Source organism: Mustelus asterias, chromosome 21 (genome assembly GCF_964213995.1).
Source record: "Mustelus asterias chromosome 21, sMusAst1.hap1.1, whole genome shotgun sequence".
In the NCBI taxonomy this organism is placed as follows: Eukaryota; Metazoa; Chordata; class Chondrichthyes; order Carcharhiniformes; family Triakidae; genus Mustelus; species Mustelus asterias.
The window spans coordinates 57,188,964-57,214,152 of record NC_135821.1 but is presented as its reverse complement, the minus strand read 5'-3'; the positions used below and the strand labels follow the sequence as shown (position 1 = coordinate 57,214,152).

Sequence of the window (25,189 nt, the reverse complement as noted above, 5' to 3'; positions counted from 1 at the left end):
AAATGTGGTCTCACCAAGGTCCTGTACAGTTGCAGCATAACCCCACGGCTCTTAAACTCCAACCCCCTGTTAATAAAAGCTATAGGCCTTCTTCACAGCTCTATCCACTTGAGTGGCAACCTTTAGAGATCTGTGGATATGGACCCCAAGATCTCTCTCTTCCTCCACAGTCTTCAGAACCCTACCTTTGACCCTGTAATCCACATTTAAATTAGTCCTACCAAAATGAATCACCTCACATTTATAGTTGCGGCAATACTTCCTTACTTTTATATTCTATTCCTTTAGTTATAAATGCCAACATTCTATTCACTTTCTTTATTATCTGCTGTACCTGCATGCTAGTTTTCCGTGTCTCATGAACAAGGACACCCAGATCCCTCTGAACCGGAGCACCCCGAAGTCTCTCCCCATTTAGATAATAAGTCGCCTTCACATTTTTCCGAACAAAATGCATGACCTCACACTGATCCGCGTTAAACTCCATCTGCCACATTTTAGCCCACTCTCCTAACCCAAGGTCAGCAATCTATCAGGCTTTTTGATTACTTTCTGTACCTATTCATGAGATTTTAATGGTCCGTGTGGCTAGGCACCAAATCTACGCATTTTGACTCCTGACATAGCTATGCCCAGTAAGGGAGTGGCTATAATTAACCTCAGTATCCCTAGGCCAGAGGGAGAAAACAACTGGCCTAAATGTTCATTCCTAATTACCATCCAATCATTGCTGCTGGAAGTCAACACAAGCATTTAAATGGTAAGAACAGGATTGGGCTCTAGAGTAATGTTCACCATGGTTGCTGCCCCACTCACTGCCAGACCTCATATAGGAAGAATGGCCACCTTCACCCTCAATTTCCTTTACTGCACCATTGGCAACCATGTTTTCAACTGATTAGACCCCATGTTCTGGAATTCCATTCCTAATCCTCTCTGCCTCTCTTTCAAATCATTGCCCAAATCTAATTCTTTGAATATGTTTTTTGCTCTCCAGTCATAGAATCATAGAATCTCTACAATGCAGAAGGAGGCCATTTTGCCCATCAAGTCTGCACCGATTCTCCGACAGAGCATCTCACCCAGGCCCTATACCTGTAACCCCACGTATTTACCCTGCTAATCTCCTAACCTTCATATCTTGAGACACTAGGAAACAATTCAGCATGGCCAATCCACTGAACCTGCACATCTTTGGAATGTGGGGGGAAACCGGAGCACCCAGAGGAAACCCATGCAGACACGGGGAGAACGTGCAAACTCTGCACAGACAGTGACCCAAGGCTGGAATTGAACATGGGTCCTGCATTTCTGGTCATTGTAGACTCCCTCTCTTGAAGTGCGTGGGAAAATGGGCCTTTCATTAATCACCCAAAAAACTAAAGTCCTCTTCCAAGCCGCTCCCACAGCACAACTTTCCCCCATCAATTAAGATCAATGGCAAGCTTCCAGAAACATGGACCATTTTCCATATCTTGAAAGCCTCCTCTCAATGAAGCAGACAAAGGCTACAAAATTCATCAGCACCTCCAATGTGTTCTCAGCCTTCGGCCAACTGAGGAAAAGAGCATTTGAGGATCAGGGTATCAAACCTGAGACACTGTTTACTGGGCAACAGTGATTCCCCATTATTTTATATGCTCAGAAAGTTGGACTAACTTGCAGCAGGCACCTTAAAGCACGAGAAAGTATCATCAGTGGTGCTTTTGCAAGATTTCCCAAGTCCATTATCCTAAGAAGCAGTGTGTCTTCCAAGCCACCATGCCCAGCATCGAGGTGCTAATCACTCAAACAGCTCCTTTTGGCTGGACACGCCTTTCATCTGCTTGATATCAGACGCCAGAAGTTAATGTTCCACTCGGAACTCAGTTATGGCGTGAGACTCCCAGCAGGACAACGAAAACTGGTATGCCCCCAAAGCATCCCTGAAGAGGTCAGACACCCCCATTAGCTCATAAGAGTCCCTGATTTGTGACTGACCAAAATGGAGAAGATTTATTCGGGAAGGCACCGAACACATCAAAACACTTCATCAGGAGCACACACATGCGAGGTTGAGGTGTCAGAGAGCGAGCACAAACCTCCAAACACCTCATCAGCCCGAATCTTCAAGCACCACCTGCCCTGCATGTGCCAATATCCACAAATCGTGCATTGGACTTATCAGCCATCTCAGAACTGATCGAACCGGAGGGGAAAGAAGTCACCCTTGATCCTAAAGAACTGCCTAAGGGAAGAGTATTACATTGAAGTGTCAGTCTTGATGTAAGTCTCTAGAGTGGAGTTTGAACCACTCAGCTGAGGCTAACCTCTCCAAGAAGCTAAAGGAAAAAAATAGTTCTCTCTGGCACTAGCTAGAGAGCCTTTTGCTCAAAGGTCCCTTTCACATGGCATTTATTTTCTCAAGGTTTCTCGCTAAGCTCTCTCAGAAATTCATTTTCTCAAGATCTACATTTTGGTAAATTATTTTGACCAGGGATACCTATAATATCTGAAGGATTTAAGCTCACTATACCAAATGGAACTTTTGCTGTGTTTAATCTTGCAATTTCACATCAACTTATTCGTACTTTGATCAGAAATAGACAGTTATTGGATTATTGCAGATTTGTTTGCTACATTAAGTTTCCTATCTAAATATATTCAGGGAAACAGTTGCTTATTACAATTTAAGCGACTTAATTGATTCGGAGTCATTTGAAATGACCTCTTTTAGGTGGAGTATTGTTCGATGTAGTACTACTATTTGTTGAACCACCTTCTCCCATTTGGGACATCAGTAAATCAATTTACCAGGATGTGGGAGTGAGGCCTAGAAGCAGAGTTAGTGGCAAAGCCAACCCATTGGGGAACCAGAGATGGGAAAAGGAGACCCATAACTGAAAGAACTCTGGTTTGAAAACTGAAGATGCATTTCAATGTTTTGCTAATGAGGCAAGGTTGTGAAAGGCCAAAGAAGAACAAAGACATTTTAATAAATACAATGTTAATAACTCAGGAAGACAACTGGAAAGGAACTGTGTTTTATTTTACAAAGCAAAAATTTAAACCACAAGCCTGCGGTGTGTGTACACAATCTGGGACGTTAGAATAAAGGACCCACTTTATAAAGGTCTCAGGATTAGAGTTCCACCTATTTATGTAATTACCCATCACCATGAGAATTTGTATTCTGGAATTTCCCACTGGAAGATCAATCAGGGATTCCCCATGTAAGTCCTGGGAGTTATCACAACAATATAAGTTTGAGTGAGTAAGTACAGGGACAGTATCCCAGACAGCCTCTGCTTGCAAACTGAATATTCTGCATGTGCAACACATTTGTTAAGCTTTGGTAGAGTCACTACAATGTGGTATACACTTTACACATTTTGTTAGCTGCCGTAACATAATTGTAAGCAAGAATTGGACGGTGAGATATCTCACACCATTGCACCAGGTGGTTCCTGACAGTGCAAAAAGCTAGAAGAATTGGAAGGAGTTTCAAAGGGAGTAGTATGTGAACAGTATGTGAAGCTTTGCTACTGACCTGTTTCAGAATACTGCAGCAGTTCTTGCAGTCAGGATCTGAAATGGAGACATGCGTGCTGGAAACCCTCGTGTTCCACTCTCTAAAGAGGTTACAAAATTCCTAATAGATCTCTTTGAAAATCGTTAGTATGCTAATTTAAGAAAGACACTAATCGATTTTGTATCTTTGCTCAACTAAAAAAATTACACAAATGCACATGTGCATTTGTTAATAACATCACACAACACTACTTTAACCACAACTTATTTTCACAACACAATTTCCAGATGGTGTGGTGCTCCATAGCACTCATCGCTGATGTTAGAGTTCTCACAGCCAGCCAACCAGGCAATAAATTGCACTGATTAGACCTGAGAGCAGAAATTAAAATTGGGACATGCACATCGGAAGCTGAAACATATTAAAATTAATAATTTTATTAGAATAACTGGAATTTTTATCATAATATGAACACATGAGTTAGGAGTAGGCCGCTTGGCCCTTCAAGCCTGCTCTGCCATTCAATAAGATCATGACTGATTTGACCATAACCTCTTGCTTACCCCTGATAACCTCAGCCCTTTGTTTATCAAGAATCTATCCATCTCTGCCTTGAAAACATTCAAAGATTCTGGGCGGGATTTTCCAGCTGCACTCGCCCCAAAGCTGAAGAATCTCACCCAAGGTCAATGGACCTTTGCGTGGTACGTGTCCCACCCACCGTGATTCCCATGGCAGGCGGGACAGGAAAATTCCTCCCTGTGTTCCCAATGCCTTTGAGGAAAGGAGTTCCAAAGACTCACACCCACTCCACTCCTGTCAATACTTTTCCGGAGGAAATTCTTTCTTTTCTCATTGTCACAGCTGGCAGTGCAGATAATTTATGAATTCATTCGTGAATTCATTTTTTCTGATTGCTTTGTTTTAGCTTTACAGTTTTCTATTGGAATTCAACAGAACTGGCGCATTCAAATGCTCCTACATAATTCAGATTATCCAGGTTATGCCTCGTCACAGAGGAATGCATACATGTACTGGAAGACTACTGCATGCCCATGAATCCAATAATGTATCAAAAACATTTGCAGGTAATTAAAGAAGCCTCCAGTCTCTAAATCAAAATCCTGCCTCACTGAGCCATGCTGCAGCACCAAATAGACATGGCCTTGCTCGTCCCGAAACCGTAAAATCCTGCCCGAGGTCAACGGATCTTCCCATTCTCTGCCCCTCGCCCGCTCCGATTCCCGTGGCAGGCGGGACGGTAAAATTCCAGCATAGGTGCCTCTCCAAAGTGAGGGAAGGGAAGTCACCGTCACCTACTTCTGCGTTGATCCCATTTTGGAGCAATGTTTTAATGTCTATTGAATATCAAACAGTGTGTGGGTCACTGACACATTCATTTGTGAAAGTGATCTCATAATTCACGCTACCCCACAATGGGTTGCAAACCAAGGTTATTTCTCACTTGGAAGAACAAAGCTTAAGCATCTATAATATATTATTATTAAGAGTGTTGATCATTTGAACATAAAATATACTTTACCCTCACTTTAAACCTTATGATTAATCCACTCCAGTTTAGTTTAGAAAATTACGAGTCAATTTCACACAGCTTTTTATATTGGCCCCCAATATTTATAGGGAGGGAGAACATTTTCCCCATCATGGAGGGGATTAATATCAAGTTCTTAGACTTTGAAGACTGAGAGTTGTCACAACTCCTGTAGATGTTATCTATGAGAATGAGGTTTGTGGTAGTGTATAGTTTTATTTTTGGAACGGTGTGAAGAGTCATGTGAAACCCCCAGTGAGAATAACCAGCCCAGTTGTTGTGTAACAATTACTAAAGGCTATTTATGAAATTAAAGACAAATGCACACGAATAATGCTCGAAGACAATTCAATGTCTGAATTACTAAACACACACACACAGTTTATATAGAAATTGCCACTGCCTCTCCTCCCACTCCTGCTGCTTCAACTGCCAGTCCTCCCACTGCCAGTCCTCCCACGGCCGCTCCTCCCACTGCCTCTCCTCCCATTCCTGCTCCTCCCACTGCCGCTCCTCCCACTGCCTCTCCTCCCATTCCTGCTCCTCCCACTGTGATTTCTCCTGGGCCACACCAAATGAAGTAACTAAGAAACTAAGCTCCAATGCCAGGAATAAGAAAAACTAAACATTCCCTGTTAAATCATCTCCCACCTATTTGGCCTTTATCCAAAAATTTACATGACAAAATATGTTCTTTTTTAAATCCTTTTATTAATTTTCTGAACCCTTTTGTGGATTGAAACAATCTTTGTCGCAGTAATGAATAAACACAGTCTCCTGGCACACACATTTTCCCATTCTGTACACATATCTATGTTTGCATTAAAATGATGAAACAGAATAAAATATGGTCCCACTCCCTCCCCTATGTTCTTTTACCATGTTTCCTTATGCCTTGCTGAAATCCTCATCTTTCCCCTGCTGTCTCTCCATAAATCCAGAATAGGCAAGTTTTACATCACATGTAACTTGGCCTAGGCAGTGTTTCCTCCCTTGTTCTCATTTGAGATGAATGGAGACAAACTTGGAAGCAGATAATATGAGGGACAGGTAGGCAGATGGTGTGGGACAAGAACACAGAGAGGAGGCAGGGAGAGGAAGACATTGGGAGAGAAATCTGATGTGGTACTAACTGCGAGAAGACATCCTGCACCTAAGGTTAAAGTTTATTTATTAGTGTCACAAGTAGGCTTACATTAATATTGCAATGAAGTTACTGTGAAAATCTCCGAGACGCCACGCTCCGGCACCTGTTCGGGTACACTGAGGGAGAATTTAGCATGGCCAATGCACCTAACCTAGCACATGTTTCAGAGTGTGGAAGGAAACCGGAGCACCCGGAGGAAACTCATGCAGAGACAGGGAGAACATATAGGCTCCACACAGACAGTGATCCAATTTGGGAATCGAACCCGGATCCCTGTTACTGTCTGAAACAGCAGTGCTAACCACTGTGCCACCGCGCCACCCTAAATATTGCAAAACCATGCCTATATTGACAAAGTACATATTTAACCAAATCTGTGACACCAACTGCACAGAAGAAATCTTCCTCCCTATATATATATTTCTTTATTCTTTCATGGGATGTGGCAAGGCCAGCATTTGTTGCCAATCTCTAATTTCCCTCGAACTGAGTGTCATTTTAAGAGTCAACCACATTGCTGTGGCTCTGAAGTCACATGTAGTCCAGACAAAGTAAGGATGGCAGATTTCCTCCATTAGTGAACCAGATGAGCTTTTACGACAATCAATAATGGTTTCATGGTCACCATTAGACTTTTAATCTCAGATTTTTACTGAATTCAGATTTCATCATCTGCCGTGGCGGGATTCAAACCTCTCCAGTGACGATAACAATACGCCATTGTCTCTCCTGAGGGAGTATATGTAGTAATGTAACTTATACTCTTTAATCCTACAACCTACATCCATATACAGCACTAAAAATTTCAACTAGTAATTTTACTGCAATCATTATGTATTTGAGATTCTTAATGCTCCTTAATGTAAAAAGTAACTGAAGTCATTCCAATAAATCAACATCCTGGGACTTACCATTGACCAGAGACTGAACTGGACTAGCCATATAAATACTATAGCTATAAGAACGGGTCAGAATTTAGGAGTTCTGCGGCAAGTAATTCACCTCCTGGCTTCCCAAAGCCTGTCCACCATCCAGAAGTCAGGACTGTGATGGAATATTCTCCACCTGCCTGGATGAGTGCAGCTCCAACAACACTCGAGGTTTGACACCATCCAAGACAAAGCAACCCGTTTGATTGGCACTCCCTCCACCACCAATGCACAGTGGCAGAAGTGTGTACCATCTACAAAATGCACTGTAAGATCTCACCAAAGCTCCCTCGACAGCACCTTCCAAACCCATGACCACTACCATCTAGAGAGACAAGAGCAGCAGATACCTGGAAACGCCACCACCTGGAAGTTTCTCTCCAAGGCAGTCACCGTCCTGAAACTACCTCCCTATCAGCACAGAGGGTATACCTACACCACATGAACAGCAGAGGTTCAAGAAGGCAGCTCATCACCACCTCCTCAAGGAAAATTAGGGATGGGCAATAAATAGAATCATAGAATCCCTACAGTGCAGAAGGAGGCCATTCGGCCCATCAAGCCTGCACCGACAACAATCCCACCCTGGTCCTATACCTGTAACCTCAAATATTTACCCTGCTAATCCCCCTGACACTAATGGGCAATTTAACATGGCCAATCAACCTAACCCACACATCTTTGGAGTGTTGGAGGAAACCGGAGCACCTGGAGGAAATCCACACAGACACAGGGAAAACTTGCAAACTCCACACAGACAGTGACCCAAGGCTAGAATTGAACCTGGGTCCCTGATGCTGTGAGGCAGCAGTGCTGACCAGTGTGCCACCATGCTGACCTAGCCAGCGAAGCCCACATCCCGTAAATACATTTTTAAAAAATCCCAGGCTAAGTTGGCAGATCGTTTGTCAGTAGTTAGTTTACTAATTGACTCCCAATTGTATCCAATGTCCCTCACTGACTGAACTGTTTGATCTTTGTCTTACAGATGAGGTGACAGCAGAGACGCTGCAGGAACGTAACGCACAGCTAAGGATGGGCGAGATGATCATTATTGTGGTTGTTCTAGTTATGTGGGCAGGTGAGCGTTTGCTCTGCATTTGTTTTCTTCTTGTGTTATGGCAGGCTGATGGTAAACACCAAGCTGCCAAAATCCTAAAGGAAAACTTGAAACAGTTGCCAAAATGTTTTTAGCAATTTGTGTAGTACGAGGAGATGTTCTGAATTCAAGAAATGATGTCCCCGACTACTTATGATGATTTTGTTGTAAAGTAAATGTTTATTGAGAAAGAGAACAAGGCTAGAATTATACAGAAACACAAAAATGGCTTCACACCATAAACAGTAATTTAAAACAGTTCCAAAAGATTCTAATTTAACTACCCTTGGAGCAAACCTTCCCTTTTTCTGTTCAGCAACTATCCTTGTATATTTTAAAATCTAAGAATTCCAGTATTTTTTAACCACACAGTGCCTTTGTTTCTCTTGGGATGTCCTGTCCTCTGAGGCTGACAGCAGCTGGTTCTTCAGGTTTGGCTTTGTTCGCACAGTTTTCTGGGAGTTCTGACCAGTTAGCTGCTGTTTTCTAGGAGGTCAAACCAGTTAGCTGCTGTTTTCTAGGAGGTCAAAACAGCGACCCCCTCACATAGTATTTCCTTAAATTCGTTCTTTCCCTTTGATGTCTCTATTGTCTCATCTTTAGAAATGCTTTCTTCCCAGAATTGATTCAATATATTTCCTTAATTTAGCTCTCAGGATAAAAAAAATGAAGTTACCTTTTCTTTACTTTGCATATTTACACTCTTCTTTTACCATGTATCCTCCTTTGAACCAAAATAACCCATTCAAAACAACTCCTGTTATTGTCTTGTGTAGAATCCTGATTGAAATTCCTCTTGGTTCATTAACTGATCAAAACCACTTCTAACTATTAAGTTAGACTCTTTCTGCCATCCTGTCTGTTACTCCAATTACCATAATCACAATCCCCCCCCCCCCCCCCCCCCCACAACAGCCTGCCTCCCGGTAAATAAGGAATATGACTGTAATACTAAACAAAAGAAAAATATTACAATTTATTTTCTTGACACTTGGAATTTGCTGATTGTCTTTTGGCTTACCCTGCTGTTCAGACTGACAAGGTGAGAAGCTGTTTTTCAAATTGAAAAAAAGAACTTGGGGAATGTCACAAATAATGTTACAAAATCACTTCATTTAGTATTTAACAGGCTTTTGTCATCTAATCAAGAAATATCAATACTTTGTGTATTAAATGTACATCATAAACTTTTGTCATCTAGGAGTGAACTCTGACAATTAACAAGTTCTTTATGTTTAGTGAGTTGCACCACTTATTATTAGACAGCTATAAGATTCCACTGATAGCCCCACCTTTACATCACTATGGCTACTTAATTTACCATCTCCATTTTCCACCTCATTCCTACTCCCTCTCTGAGCCAAAATCTTTATCTATTCCACTGTCATCTCTAAGTTTTAATTCTGAAATGTTCTCCTTGTCAATCCTCCACGATATCCCCTTACCTTCAGTATGGCCAGAATTCTACATCACCACTTACAAGTCCTACACTGTCCCCCATCAATCCCGTCTTCACCAACCTTCGGATGTCTCAAACACACTGAATTCACAGTTCTCATCCTCTCCAGCATCTCTCCACACCCTAATTTCATGTCCTATACTGTTTCCCCAAAACCATGTCTTCATCAGCCTTCACCCTATTTGTAGAACCTTCTCCAGGCCTATAGACCAATGTTCTCCCAGTGCTGCAAGACTGAAATAAGAGATGCAGAAAAGGTCAATCTCCAAACTTTGGCAGAACCTCAAATAGTCCAGTGGAACTCTGTCCCTAAACTCATTCACCTTTTTCTCTATCTTCAAAAGTCTCCTCAATATCTCTACTAATGCATTCCTTTGCCTCATCTAATTCTTCTTCAGCTACTACCTATTCCACATCTTTGAAATGCATTGGGACATTTACATTACAGGGGCCATGTTGTTGGGATGGTGAATTGTGACAAGTGTGTGACAGAACACTAATCCTTTCCATCACATCATTGATGCTAATGGTCCAGGCATATAATTCTAGGTTTCCTGATTATTAGATTATTATCTAAATGGAGAGACATGGCAGGCGAGTGAAGTGCAGAGGGATCTAGGTGTTCTAGTGCATGAATCACAAAAAGCTAGCATGCAGGTCCAACAAGTAGTTAAGAAGACAAATGGCCTTTATTGCAAAGGGGTTGGAGTTTAAATATAGGGGGGCTTTGCTGCAATTGTACAGGGTGTTGGTGAGGCCGAAACCTGGAATACTGTGCGCAGTTTTGGTCCGCTTACCTAAAAAAGGATATAGTAACATTGGAGGCAGTTCAAAGGAGATTCACCAGATTAATTCCTGGGTGAGAGATTAGTCCTATCAAGAGAAACTAAATAGTCTGAGTCTGTATTGCTTGGAGCTTAGAAGAGTGAGGGGTAAACTTATTCAAACATATAAAATCCTGAGGGGGCTTGACAGGGTAGATGATGAGATGTTTACATTAGAGAAGAGTCTCGAGCAAGGGAACATAGCTACAAGACAAAGGGCCGGCCATTTAAAACTAAGATGTATAGAAATGTTTTCTCGCAGAGGGCAGTGCATCTCTGGAATTATCTGCCCCAAAGAGTGATGGAGGCTGAATCATTAGAAGTATCCAAAGTGGAGGTAGATAAATATTTGATAGATTGAGGAATAGAGGGCTTTGGGGAAATGGCACAGAAAAGGAGTTGAGGCCGGCCTAGGTTAGCCATGATCGTATTGAATGATGGGACAGGCTTGACGAGCCTGGTGGCCTACTCCTGCTTTGATTTCTTGTGTTCTGCTTTTATTCGGATGTCGATGTTTTTTTCTATCTCTTGGACGGCTTCTTTCCGTTAGCCAGTACATGTTTAGAAGGCACTGACTCAATGCTGAGTTGAAATTTTCCAAGTGCATTGGGATTCCGTTGCTGGGACCAGATCTGGGTACCCGGTCCACCCATTTTGAATTTTACACGCCTAATCTGACAGGCGGTTCCCAATTAATAGCTCTCCTCTACAAATGGCGCCCATTAGGGACAGCAGACAGCCCACGGGTGCAAGAGGGCCAATTGGAGGGGCTGGCTGTAAGCATCACTAAAAAAGGTGGGTGCTGCTTAAGAAGCAGAACAAGAGTGTGAGGGTGCCACAAGATGGAGGTGCTCACCTAAAGATCCAAACAGCATCCTATAAATGGTGAGGGAAACAATCTTGCAGAGCAGTGTGAAGGCAAAACAGCTCCAAAATGCTGCTTGCTGCCTTTCTGATTTTTTTATACATGAATCTGCAAGATCAAACAATGCCACTCCAACCTCCTGTTGTAGTGTCACCTCTGATGCATTGCCAGGGAACTAGTGAGCCATTGGTAAAATGTCATCGCAGTGTCAGAAAAAGAAGCTAATTGTTCTTTTAGATTCATTAATTGTTCACTGTTGGCAGCCATTGCCGCTGGACACCTGCCTCCAGGAAAAGCACACGGAGGCAGCGACGCCTCAGGGAGCTGACCTAGCACTCCGTGTTCTAAATTTTCGCGCACCTCCTTCAAGCCAACCCTCCGGGGCCGGGAAAATTCCAGACAATGATGCAGGCAGAATGACAATAGCCCTTGTGAATCAAGTTAACCTGCTTTATTTTCATTAATGTGGTAAATTAAACTTGATGTAGCGGCCTGAATGAGGTGCCCCCCCCCCCTTACTTCCTTCCTGCCTTTGTCCATGTGGGTCATGAAAAACAGCCTTCCCATTCCCCCCTGACTGCCCACACCAGCTGTATTATGGCATGGGAAGAGTATTATTCCTATTAATAGGCTTGCGAACAAGCCAAATTAATCTTTAATTATTTATTTACATATGGTGGGTGGGACGTTGATTTCAGCACCTAGCCAAAATGGGGGTGAGCTCGGGTGATGGGCTAACTACCCAACATATTTTATGTGACCCCCAACGCCACTACTCCACTGCCAAAAATACCACCGGTGGAGGCATGGAAAATCTAACCCAATGTGTTCAATGAAGGTGGAATGCCAGTTTTCCCAACCTCTCCTAGGGAGACTGTGTGGATTCTGCATGTTCTCCCCGTGTCTGCATGGGTTTCCACCGGGTGCTCTGGCTTCTTCCCACAGTCCAAAGATGTGCGGGTTAGGTTGATTAGCTATGCTAAATTGTCCCTTAGTGTCAGGGGGATTAGCAGGGTAAATACATGAGGTTACGGGGATAGGGCCTGGGTGGGATTGTTGTCGGTGCAGGCTCGATGGGCTGAATGGCCTCCTTCTGCACTGTAGGGACTCTAAGATACTATGATTCTTGTCATTTCATTTGAAATGTAGTGAAGAGACTCCAATCTAGATGTTAAAAATGTCCTGAGATGCTGTCTTGGATTCTAGGCATGGGACATAGTTAGTAGACAGACCAGACATACTCTGGTATGTTTAACATGTGTTTATTAATACTACATCTAAACAGGTTAGAGAGTATGCATGTTTTTCCCAGGCATGGTGTTCCAACCTACCTCTCTCAGAGACAGAGAGTCTAAAACTTGACTGACTGATGTCAGTAATACATCATCATCTACGTCATGCATTAGAATATCCCATCACTTTAACCCTTTATTGCTACAAAACAATGATAAATCATAAACTCTAGTGATTAATGTTGTATAAAATGAATTATGTGGACTGAATGGTGTAGTCCCTACATTAATGGAAGTGGCACAGTGGTTAGCACTGCTGCATCACAGCGCCAGGGACCCAGGTTCGATTCTCGGCTTAGGTCACTGCCTGTGCGGAGGCGATGCGTTCTCCCCGTGTCTGCGTGGATTTCCTCCAGGTGCTCCAGTTTCCTCCCACAGTCCGAAAGACGTTCTGGTTTGGTGCATTGGCCGTGCTAAACTCTCCCTCAGGCGCTGGAGTGTGGCAACTAGGGGATTTTCACAGTAGCTTCAGTGCAGTGTTAATGTAAGCCTATTTGTGACACTAATAAACAAACTTGAAAACTTAAATGCACTGGACAATATGAAGTAGAATATCAAATCCATGGAACCAGACAGATTTCATTTTATAATGAGATGTCACAGAGACAAGGGAGACTGAGGAAAACCATTTCAGCAATTTTGTGAAGAATATGCAATTATAATTTTATTTTTGCACAGCTATCTATGATTCGATGTGGAAATGCCGGCGTTGGACTGGGGTAAACACAGTAAGGAGTCTAACAACACCAGGTTAAAGTCCAACAGGTTTATTTGGTTGTGTTTAGTGGCGTTTGCTACCAAATAAACCTGTTGGACTTTAACCTGGTGTTGCTAGACTCCTTACTGTATCTATGATTCAACAGCCATCTGCAGAACTCTTGAAAGAGCACATCACCTCAGTTATGTTGTAGCAGTGACAAAGCAAGATATGGCATTGCTAGAACAAACAATAAAAATTAAACAGATATTTATATAAAACCTTTCTTGACCTCTTGATGCCCCAAAGTACTTTACAGCCAATGCTGTCCTTTAGAAATGCTGTCACTATAATGTAGGGAAGGTGGCAACCAATTTACAGGCAGCAAACTCCGACTTAAGATCCAGTTAATGAGCGGAAGTTTCTCAGAAAAGGTTTGGGGCCAGAATCTTACGGCCATTCATGCCGGCAAGATTTACCCATCCCGCTGCAGGGAACAGAAATTTGGCTGGGCGTCAAATATTCCGGCTTCGCTGTAGCGGACTGTGGCGTGAAAGGCCAGTAAGGTCGTGCCTTAAATGTTGAATGGGCGAGAAAACGGGGCGTTTTCTTGCCTGTTTCTTCAGCGAGGTAGGTGATGGTAATTTACAGCACTCTGTGTAATACAGAGGCCGTAATGTGAATCTCACCAGTCAGGGGAGGGGTGGAGTCTCAGCTCACCCGGTAGCCGGCTGCTGAGCTGTGGGTAACGCCACTGCGCAGGCGCCCTGATCTCCCAGTGGACTGTGTCCTTTGTGTACACAGTACACTGGGAGACCTGACCCTCCAGCCCCTGCTCGCCCGCCCACCCTGCCCCCCGACCTTCCTGGGCACGAGGCTGATTTTGGCAGAATGGGGCCGGCAAGATCACAAGAGGCGAGAAATCGGGTGCGAACCTAATTTTTAGCCTCTCTCCCTATCTCATTGGCTCACCTTGTGGTAAGATCCCGCCCAAGGTGTTTAGTGATGAGACTGGGATAAATCCTCTGTTCTTCTTTGAGATAGTGCCATGGGACTTTCACATCCACTTGAGAACGCAGATGGGCTGCGGTTAAAAGTCTTATCCAAAAGACGGCACCTCCAGCAGTTCAGCTTTCCCTCGATGCTGCAGTGGTGCATCAGCCTAGATTTTGTGCTCGAGGTTCTGGAGTGGGACTTAAATCCTTAAAACCTTTGAGTATTCGAGAACTGACAAAAATGACTAATTGATGTGGAAACATATGGCAAAGAATTCTGCTGATAATGCAGTGCTCATTGAATATTCAGTGAGTTGTAGCTCTATTGGTTTCTTGGGAGGTGTTCCCAGTGTGGTTTTGTTATGCATAGTAAGAAGTCTCACAACACCAGGTTCAAGTCCAACAGATTTGTTTGGTATTATGAATTTTCGGAGCGCTGCTCCTTCATCAGGTGAGTGATGAAGGAGCAGTGCTCCAAAAGCTCGTGATCCGAAATAAACCTGTTGGACTTTAACCTGGTGTTGTGAGACTTCTTACTGTTCCCACCCCAGTCCAATGCCGGCATCTCCACATCATTGTTATGCATATACATTGCTAGTTATTGAACTCCTTCTCATCTGTTTGCCAGGTGTGATAGCCTTATTTTGTAGGCAATATGATATCATCAAAGACAATGAACCGAACAATAATAAGGACAAAGCCAAGAGTTCTTCAGAGTACAGCACACCAGAACACCCAACAGGAGGGCTACTACGCAGCAAGGTAAGAGAAATCATTGGCTGATGTACAAGCAAAATCTAAGTATGTCTAAACTCTGTAAGAAGTCTCACAACACCGGGTTAAAGTCCAACAGGTTTATTTGGTAGCACAAGCTTTCGGAGCACTGCCCCTTCATCAAGTGACTCCACTCACCTGATGAAGGGGCAGCGCTCCGGAAGCTCATGCTACCAAATAAACCTGTTGGACTATAACCTGGTGTTGTGAGACTTCTTACTGTGCCCACCCCAGTCCAACGCCAGCATCTCCACATCATGTCTAAACTCTATAATACACAGTGGCAAAGAAACCATATCAACAGCTGAATATACAATTAGTATCAATGTGTATAGTGAAATTGTGAGTTTCTAACAAATTGCATTTATCAGGAAGTAACTCATGTTAGAATTGGATATAAAGTCAGGTTACTTTTGCTTGAATGTTTTATTCATTTAGCCCTGAGTTGAATGTCAATTGGTTCTCCAATACCTTAAACAAATGGACTCTTTATTTCATTATTAAGGTACCAGCTTCGACAGATTGTCTCTGTGGGCATATCTGTGTCTCTGCCATTGCCGGCTCCTCACTCTCTTACTCACCTCCTGTTGAGTCCTGTATTAAAGCAATTGCAATGCCTATGGAGCTACAGGGAGCATTCCTGCTCCTCTGCTTCCATGGGAAGGTGTTTCCATAGAATAGAAGAATCCTGACAGTGCAGAAGGAGGGCGTTCGGCCCATTGAACCTGCATTGACAACAATCCCATCCAGGCGCTATCCCCATAACCCCACATATTTACCCTGCTAGTCCCTCTGACACTAAGGGACAATTTAGCATAGCCAATCAACCTAACCTGCACATCTTTGGATTGTGGGAGGATACAGGGGCATCCGGAGGAAACCCACATATACACGGGGAGAATGTGCAAACTCCACACAGTGACCCAAGACCGGAATTGAAGCCGGGTACCTGGCATTGTGAGGCAGCAGTGCTAAGCATTGGGCCACCGTGCCACCCAAAGAAACAATACTTTTTGATGAATGAGACAACCCCAGTGATTCAAATGACTTGTCTCACTGTAGCATTAATCACTTTGCCATCACACCAATGAGTAAGTTTAATGAAGATGTCTTGAGGCTGACAATAAGCAATATAATAGCTCGCAATGTTTTCAATCAATAAACCACTCTGCGGCATGCAATGAATAACTTGAAAGCAGATGGATTCAATAAACCCTTGAACAGAATTATAAGAACAGCTGATGCTATCTAGAGCCACTTCTAGTATCTCTGAGTACAGAATACTGTCTGTGCTTGATCAGTCGAGGTTAAGAATATTCAATTTTCAGGTCAATATAAAATTTAAAATAAATATTCATGAATTGTTCACACAGTTATTTTGTCCAGTTACCCTCATTGGTGGTATTGGATTCAACATCCACTATGGTGAGAATGAGGAGGTGATACAGAAGTCAACTCTGTCAGACCTCATTCTGTTTACAAGACCTTCTCCTGTCCTTCACTGAGCTTTTGCTTTTTCCTCTGGCTTCTCCTCTGTTGCCCCACTACCCCCTCACCAGCTGCACCCTCCAAACTGCTCAGTTTCTCCTCATTTCCATGATGGATTCAGCTCCTCCGTGAAACATGGTACCTGCTCCCTCAACCCAACACCAGCCAGCTTCTGAGCAACCAATTTTCCTTTCTTAACCCCATACTTACTGATATTTTACTTCCTTCAGGCATTATTCCTACTCCTTTTAAAAGCAGCACCATCACTTACCTCCTCAAAAGCCTATCCCTCACTCACTAGCCTGAAAAAAGTCAACAGATAGGTCCAAATTTCCCATTCTTCGCTTATTTTCATCCTGGCTGGAGTTCTGTCCTCCACAAACATGAGTCTGGGGTCAGCCTTGGGAGTCAGTTAAATATTTTTGTCTCCTTAGCCTCAACCAAAGGTACAGTAAGAAGTCTCACAACGCCAGGTTAAAGTTCAACAGGTTTATTTGGAATCACAAGCTTTCGGAGCGCTACTCCTTCACCAGGTGACTTCATCTGGTGTTGTGAGACTTCTTACTGTGCCCACCCCAGTCTAACGCTGGTATCTCCATACCATGGCTACCAAAGATGGGAGCAGAGATTCGCTCTGGTAGTGGAATGCCAGCAACAAACTTATGAATGTAGGGTAATACCCCTGATAGTTTTAACTATGTATAAAGTGTTTATGTGACACTAAGATGCATTGATCATTGCTATCATTCAAAGCAAACCATATACAGCCCAGTGTCAAAACAAAAGCATCACAGCTTTTAACTCTACTGGTTGAGTTTCTACATTATGATACCTAATTGCTCTGCTTGCTGACAGGCAAAACTTTCCCGATGCAATTGTTATCTGGCAATGGTACCATTTCTGGAGGCGTAAAAGCTGCCCTATTACAATTGGAGTTTGGTTTAGCTCAGCTGGCTGAACAGATGGTTCCTGATGCAGAGTGACACCAACAGCATGGGTTCAATTCCCGTACCGGCTGAGGTTATTCATGAAGGCCCCACCTTGTCACCCTTGCTCCTTGCCTGAGGTGTGGTGATCCTCAGGTTAAATCGCCACCAGTCAGCTCTCCCTCTCAAAGGGGCAAGCAGCCAGTCATCTGGGACTACGGCGACATTATCGTTACCTACTTCTTTAACCAGGGGGGTTTTCTGCTTATGACAGTTTTCCTGATAGTTCCGACTTAACATAAAGTTATCATAGAGTCACTGCGAACATTTAGTTTATCGTGCCTGTAGCAGCTCTCTGAGAGAGCTATCTAAGTAATCCCACTCTCCAACTCTTTCTCAGACCCCTGCAAATTTCACCCTTGTTTCAATACCTTTCTGTAAATTAGACTTTCTTGGGATGTGAATGTTGCTGGTTTGGCCCATCCCGAATTAACCTTTCAGATAATGGATTACAGGTCATAACAACTCATTGCGTGAAGCATTTTTATTGTCCCATCTGGCCCTTGTGTCAATTAATTTAAAATGTTTTTACTATAACCCAGAAGTAATTTAAATGGATTATATATGTATTTACACACTTATATATTTTGGGTGAAGCCTAGTTCAAATTACACACATTAGATGCTGACAATTCTCTACATAGGGAACAACATGCTGGCTTGATTTTCTCCCATGCAGTTGAGTTTGGACCTCAGCTGCATCACTGCACATAGGTTAGATGCCTCTCCACAAGCATTAATGAAAAGATAATTAAGGAGAGAGCTATTAATAGCTCGGTTTCATGCACTTTCTAGCAGCCTGGTATCAGAGCATCATTTGGGAAGACCTTGAAACAAATTTCTCCTGCCCTTTCCACAATAATTGCATCGATTAGGGAGCAGCAGAGAGGACGTAATGCCTTAAAGAGAAAGCCTTATGGAAAGCTTAACTCCGGTCTGGCTTTCAAGAATGGTGAACGAACTGTACAAGACTGCGAAAGGGCAGCTCCATCTGTTCGGTTCTGTACTTAAGTTAAACAACAGTACCCCTGACCTTCACTCTGCGGGATATGACAGCATTGCAGACCCAAGGATTTCAATAAGCATACTGCAGTACCTTCAATATATAAAAGGCCTGGCTTACAAATTGGATTGAATCACATCCATTTTCAGGTGGAAAATGGCAGCTAGTTCCCAAGCCCACATCTTTACGCCGTTGCCTCCACAGATGAACAAAAATGATGCTTATGACTCTTAACCTTTTCGTTTTCCTTCAATTTAAGTGCAAAGAAGTGGCACAGTGGTTAGCACTGCTGCCTCACAGCGCTAGGGACCTGAGTTCGATTCCTGGCTTGGGTCACTGTCTGTGTGGAGTTTGCACATTCTCCCCGTGTCTGTGTGGGTTTCCTCTGGGTGCTCCGGCTTAGAACATAGAACATAGAAACATTACAGCACAAACAGGCCCTTCGGCCCACAAGTTGTGCCGAACACATCCCTACCTTCTAGACCTACCTATAACCCTCCATCCTATTACGCTCCATGTACTCATCCAGGAGCCTCTTAAAAGACCCTATTGAGTTCGCCTCCACCACCACTGACGGCACCACTCGCCCACCACCCTCTGTGTGAAAAACTTACCCCTAACATTTCCCCTGTACCTACCCCCCAGCACCCTAAACCTGTGTCCTCTCGTAGCAGACATTTCCACCCTGGGAAAAAGGCTCTGAGAGTCCACCCGATCTATGCCTCTCAACATCTTATACACCTCTATTAGGTCTCCTCTCATCCTTCGTCTCTCCAAGGAGAAAAGACCGAGCTCCCTCAGCCTATCCTCATAAGGCATGCCACTCAATCCAGGCAACATCCTTGTAAATCTCCTCTGCACCCTTTCAATCTTTTCCACATCCTTCCTGTAATGAGGCGACCAGAACTGAGCACAGTACTCCAAGTGGGGTCTGACGAGGGTCTTATATAGCTGCATCATTAACCCCGGACTCCTAAACTCAATCCCTCGATTGGTAAAGGCCAGCACATCATATGCCTTCTTAACCACCTCCTCCACCTGCGGGGCCGATTTCAGAGTCCTATGGACCTGGACCCCAAGGTCCTTCTGATCCTCTACAGTACCAAGAGTCTTTCCCTTTATATTGTACTCCTTCATCCCATATGACCTACCAAAATGGACCACTACGCATTTATCTGGGTTGAAGTCCATCTTCCACTTGTCCGCCCAGTCTTGCATCCTATCTATGTCCCTCTGTAACTTCTGACATCCCTCCAGACTATCCACAACCCCACCAACCTTCGTGTCATCGGCAAACTTACTAACCCATCCCTCCGCTTCCTCATTCAGGTCATTTATGAAAATGACAAACAGCAAGGGTCCCAGAACAGATCCCTGGGGCACACCACTGGTGACCGACCTCCATTTAGAAAAAGACCCATCTATACCCACTCTCTGCCTCCTTTGGGCAAGCCAGTTCTGGATCCACCGGGCAACAGCCCCTTGGACCCCATGCCCTCTCACTTTTTCTAGAAGCCTTGCATGGGGGACCTTATCGAACGCCTTGCTAAAATCCATATAAACCACATCTACCGCCTTCCCTTCGTCAATGTGTTTAGTCACATTTTTGAAGAACTCCACCAGGCTCGTAAGGCACGATCTGCCCTTGACAAAGCCATGCTGAGTATTCTTGAGCATACTAAACCTCTCTAAATGCTCATATATCCTGTCCCTCAGGATCTTCTCCATCAGTTTACCAACCACTGAGGTTAGACTCACCGGTCGGTAATTACCTGGGCTATCCCTATTCCCCTTCTTGAAAATAGGAACCACATCCGCAATCCTCCAATCCTCCGGCACCTCTCCCGTCTCCATCGACGACGCAACGATCATCGCCAGAGGCTCTGCAATATCTTCCCTCGCCTCCCACAGTAACCTGGGGTACATCCCATCCGGACCCGGCGACTTATCTATCTTGATGCCATTCTTCCCACAGTCTTCTTCCCACAGTCCAAAGATGTGCAGGTTAGGTGAATTGGCCATGCCTAATTCTCCCTCAGTGCACCCGAGCAGGCGCCGACGTGTGGCAACTAGGGGATTTTCACAGTAACTTCATTGCAGTGTTAATGTGACTAATAAATGAACTTTAAGAATATTGGGTAAAATATAGGGGGCAGCACAGTGACAGAGTGGTTAGCACTGGGTTCGATTCCAGCCTCGGGTGACTATGTGGAGTTTGCCCATTCTCCCCATGTCTGCATGGGTTTCCTCCCACAGTCCAGAGAGCATTGGCACATTTTACTAATTAAAAGATGATTTAAAAATGCAGGTTGTTGTTTGCGATCAGAATGAGGAGTACATTGAGGCTAATCCATATAGAGCATTGTCATCATCTTGTGAGTCACGTACAGCAGTAAGTTTCCACAGGCTGCTAGAATAAACTAGACACAAAACCAGCCAAGCAGCTTCCCTTTTCTTAGCATTGTCATCCGCTCAATATAAACAAAATGAGGTAATGGTCGTCTCTGCTATTGTGCACACTAATCACTAGTTACTGTGAATTAAAAATAATGGTTGTTGGATTTCTGATTTTTAAGCACAGAGGTTTATTTAACTTGTATGTAAATTTTTTCTGGTACTGGAATCAGTATCTTACTGTGAATATCTTGAAAAGGTAAATTCAGTGCACTGCTTCAGATTGAATCATGAGGGTAGAACAAGAGACTCGGGTCCAAATTAATGCAATGCAAGTTCAAGACTGGAAGAGTGATAAACAAATGGAACAAATCTCCACATTGTGTAATGGAAGCAAAACCTCAGATTAGTTTAAAGCTGCTTTCCCGTTGTGAGTGCAATGCAGCAAGTGTCATTATCAAAGATAAACTGCCAAATTTACGGCAGTAGGTAGGCCCTGCTTCAGCAGCTGATGTTTATCAACTATAAAAGTGGCTGGAGAAATAAGTAGCTGCTGTCATGGGGGCGATTGTGGTATCTGGGTCGCTGGGCCTAATGGCCTCCTTCATCCATATCCATACTAATATTTTTACCCATTGATGTGTGACCCTCTGGAATAACACGAACTGGGTCTTTGTTTCTGTACTGTTAAATTCAGTTCCCTCATCCTAAAGGTAAACCTGCACATCCATTGGGCGGCATGGTGGCACAGTGGTTAGCACTGCTGCCTCTCAGTGCTAGGGACCCGGGTTCGATTCCCGTCTTGGGTCACTGTCTGTGCAGAGTCTGCACATTGTCTGCATGGGTTTCCTCCGGGTACTCCAGTTTCCTCTCACAATCCGAAAGACGTGCTGGTTAGGTGCATTGGCCATGCTAAATTTTCACTCAGTGTATCCAAACAGGCGCCGGAATGTGGCGACTAGGCGATTTTCACAGTAACTTCATTGCAGTGTTAATGTAAGCCTACTTGTGACACTAATAAATAAACTTAACAGTAAAAGCGAATGATTGGGGATTTTTTTTCTATTCCGTCACGGGACATGGGTTTCGCCGACATGGCCCGCATTTATTGCCTGCTCCTCGTTGCCCTTCAGAAGGTGGTGGTGAGAGTGAGCTGCCTTCTTGAGCCCCTGCAGTCTGTGTGATGAATGTAAAAAAAGGAGAAAGTGCCAGGACTTTGACCCAGCAACGATGGAGGAATGGCAATATATCTCCAAGTCAGAATTGTGTGTGATTTGGGTCAACTCGCAGGCACCGGTGCTCCCATGTGCCTGCAACCCTCATTCTTCTAGGTGATGGAGGTCATGGTTTTGGAAAGCTCATTCATGTCTGTCTCTAGAATCTGAACTTATTAAGAGTTAGTACCTTGTGATCTTGTAAAAAGGTTTTAAACTGGAAGCCATTTTGCCTCAAAAACAAAGAATACCCAAATTGATTTTATTCATGTAATAGCAGATTGTGTGCATGGAACATTTATGGACACTTAAAATATTTCCATCTTCAATTTGTAAAGTGACTTTTAAGCATTTCTTTATCAAGGAACTTTGCAAATACTCGTGTACCTCTTGTCCTAATTTCCAAATGACATCCCAGGAATATTCCCCAGGGCTTCTCCGTCTTTGCTGGTGTTAATTTCAGTGGAAATTCGATGGAAAACCCATGGAGTCCTATAGGTGGCAAACTTCCACAGAGTAATAGTGGCAGAGTAGGACTCCCAAGGAAATTCCCAATGCCAATGGATGGTGCCCAAAGGGAAGCAGTGGTATCACTGTCAAATCTTTTGTCGTCCTGCATGAAAATGCAGATGGAATATCAAACTCATGATGCATGATATACCAGACACCACCAGTACAAAATAATAATCTCATAGATCCTCCCTTGGACCTTACTTTGAAAACCTAAGACTAAGTATATTTCCATAAATGATATTTTAGACCTTTCAGCATTGCCATAGGGTCTCTGAGCTGATTCTTCCAAAAGCCTAAAGCTGACATATTTAAAAACAAACAGTGCATCGTGGAAATTTGAAACAAAGTCAGGAATTCTCCCAAAAAAATTCTTAGTGCCGAATTTGCATAAAAACTGGAGTAAATCACGCTGCTTTTTTCAGCAAGATTTTCAAAATGAATCTCCCACACTCTGTGCATCACAGCGTGAATCTCGATAAAAATCCAGGGGCGGAGCCTATTCCTGCTGAAGAGACCGGCAGCATAGCGCTGAGCGGGCCATTGCGCAGGCGCCCATCTGTCAGAGTGGAGATCGGCACATGCGCGGTAGCCCTGCACTGCTGGAGACTTCAGTCCCCAGGCCCGCTAATGAGATTGAAATCAATATTATAATATTCAAATTAGCTCCGCGCCGATTTCTGGCTCACGCGCTGGAAATCCGGTGGCTGGAGATTCTCGGAGGCTGTGATGCCCAGTGGGAAGCCCACTACACGGCCTCCATTTATGTCTCCCAGCCCACCAGCAGGGCAGCAGGCCGGGAGAATCGCCCCCACAATATTTCCGAAACGTATCATCAGAATTTAAAGAAAGGATAAGTTTGCCGTTTGGATAAATACTTCAAATCAGGATGTAAAAAGTAAATAAAGTTTATCATCATAGAAACCCTACAGTGCAGAAGGAGGCCATTCAGCCCATCAAGTCTGCACCGACCACAATCCCACCCAGGCCCTACCCCCACATATTTACCTGCTAATCCCTCTAACCTACACATCTCAGGACTCTAAGGGGCAATTTTTAACCTGGCCAATCAACCTAACCCACACATCTTTGGACTGTGGGAGGAAACCGGAGCACCCGGAGGAAACCCACGCAGACACGAGGAGAATGTGCAAACTCCACACAGACAGTGACCCGAGCCAGGAATCGAACCCAGGACCCTGGAGCTGTGAAGCAGCAGTGCTAACCACTGTGCTACCGTGCCGCCCAACCACTGTGCTACCGTGCCGTTTAGTAACCCAAAGTCTTTTCTACTGTTTAGGAACACTGTCAGAGTGAACTATGTAACACAAAAATGACTTTATGTGTTCCAAGCATTAAACTCTACAATGTTAATCACAACTAAAGACAGATGGCTAAACTGATGACGTATTGAATATGCAGGTAGTGTAAATATTGCTAATGTGACAGCCAAAATATTGTCCACGGTATCACGTCTCTTTGTCACCAAACGGAAGACAGGAGGATTTGTGTAAACAGTCAAGGTTTTTATTAAGTCTATCTTAAGTTGGATTTGAATCATCATTTTTATGGCAGGTTTAACATTAGGAGTTGTCAGTTGTACTCAGCTTAGTTAAGTGTAAAAACAAAATGGCAAAAAGCTGCCAGCTGGTGTGAATGATAGATAATGAGATAGTGTAAAACACTCAAAGAAGCTGTGACTTGTACTCAGGAAATATGATTTTCTCAATGCTTCTGTCCTAGATCAGGGTATAAATCAACAGAATCAGTAGATTGTCTCAAATACATGATGAGACTGTTAGAAGGAAGAGGTGATTCAGATCCCAAATCCTGGCAATCAGAAGTGGACCTCTTTTCCATAAGACAATAAGATATAGGAGCAGAATTAGGCCATTCAGCCCATCAAATCTGCTCTGCCATTCAATCACGGCTGATAAGTTTCTCAACCCATTCTCCCACCTTTTTCCTGTAACCTTTGATCCCTTTACCAATCAAGAACCTATCTATCTCTGCCTTAAATACACTCAATGACCTGGCCTCCACAGCCTTCTGTGGCAACGAATTCCACAGATTCACCACCCCCTGGCTGAAGAAATTCCTCCTCATCCCAACTCTAAAGGGTCGTCCCTTTACTCTGAGCCTGTGCCCTCAGATCCTAGTCTCCCTTACTAATGGAAACATCTTCCCCAAGTCCACCCTATCCAGGCCTTTCATTATTTGTAAGTTTCAATGAGATCCCCCTTCATCCTTCTAAACTCCATTGAGTACAGATCCAGAGTCCTCAGACGCTCCTCATACGTCAAGCTTTTCATTCCCAGGATTATTCTCATGAACCTCCTCTGGACCCTCCAAGGCCAGCACATCCTTCCTTAGACACAGGGCTCACAAGATTCCAAATGTGGTCTCACCAGAGCCTTATAAAGCCAACCAATCATTCGGGGTAAACTAGGT

General features: G+C 43.8%; 1 protein-coding gene across 1 annotated transcript in view; it reads left to right on the top strand.

Moving 5' to 3' along the window:
* fndc5a (fibronectin type III domain containing 5a) overlaps nucleotides 1–17,615 on the top strand; it is an 86,618-nt gene extending 69,003 nt beyond the window's left edge. The window contains exons 4-7 of the mRNA XM_078237110.1: nucleotides 8,128–8,220; nucleotides 14,999–15,132; nucleotides 16,518–16,569; nucleotides 17,488–17,615. Coding sequence (XP_078093236.1) covers nucleotides 8,128–8,220; nucleotides 14,999–15,132; nucleotides 16,518–16,569; nucleotides 17,488–17,615 — 407 coding nt within the window. The remainder of the gene's footprint in view (nucleotides 1–8,127; nucleotides 8,221–14,998; nucleotides 15,133–16,517; nucleotides 16,570–17,487) is intronic.
* Nucleotides 17,616–25,189: the final 7,574 nt, after the last annotated feature.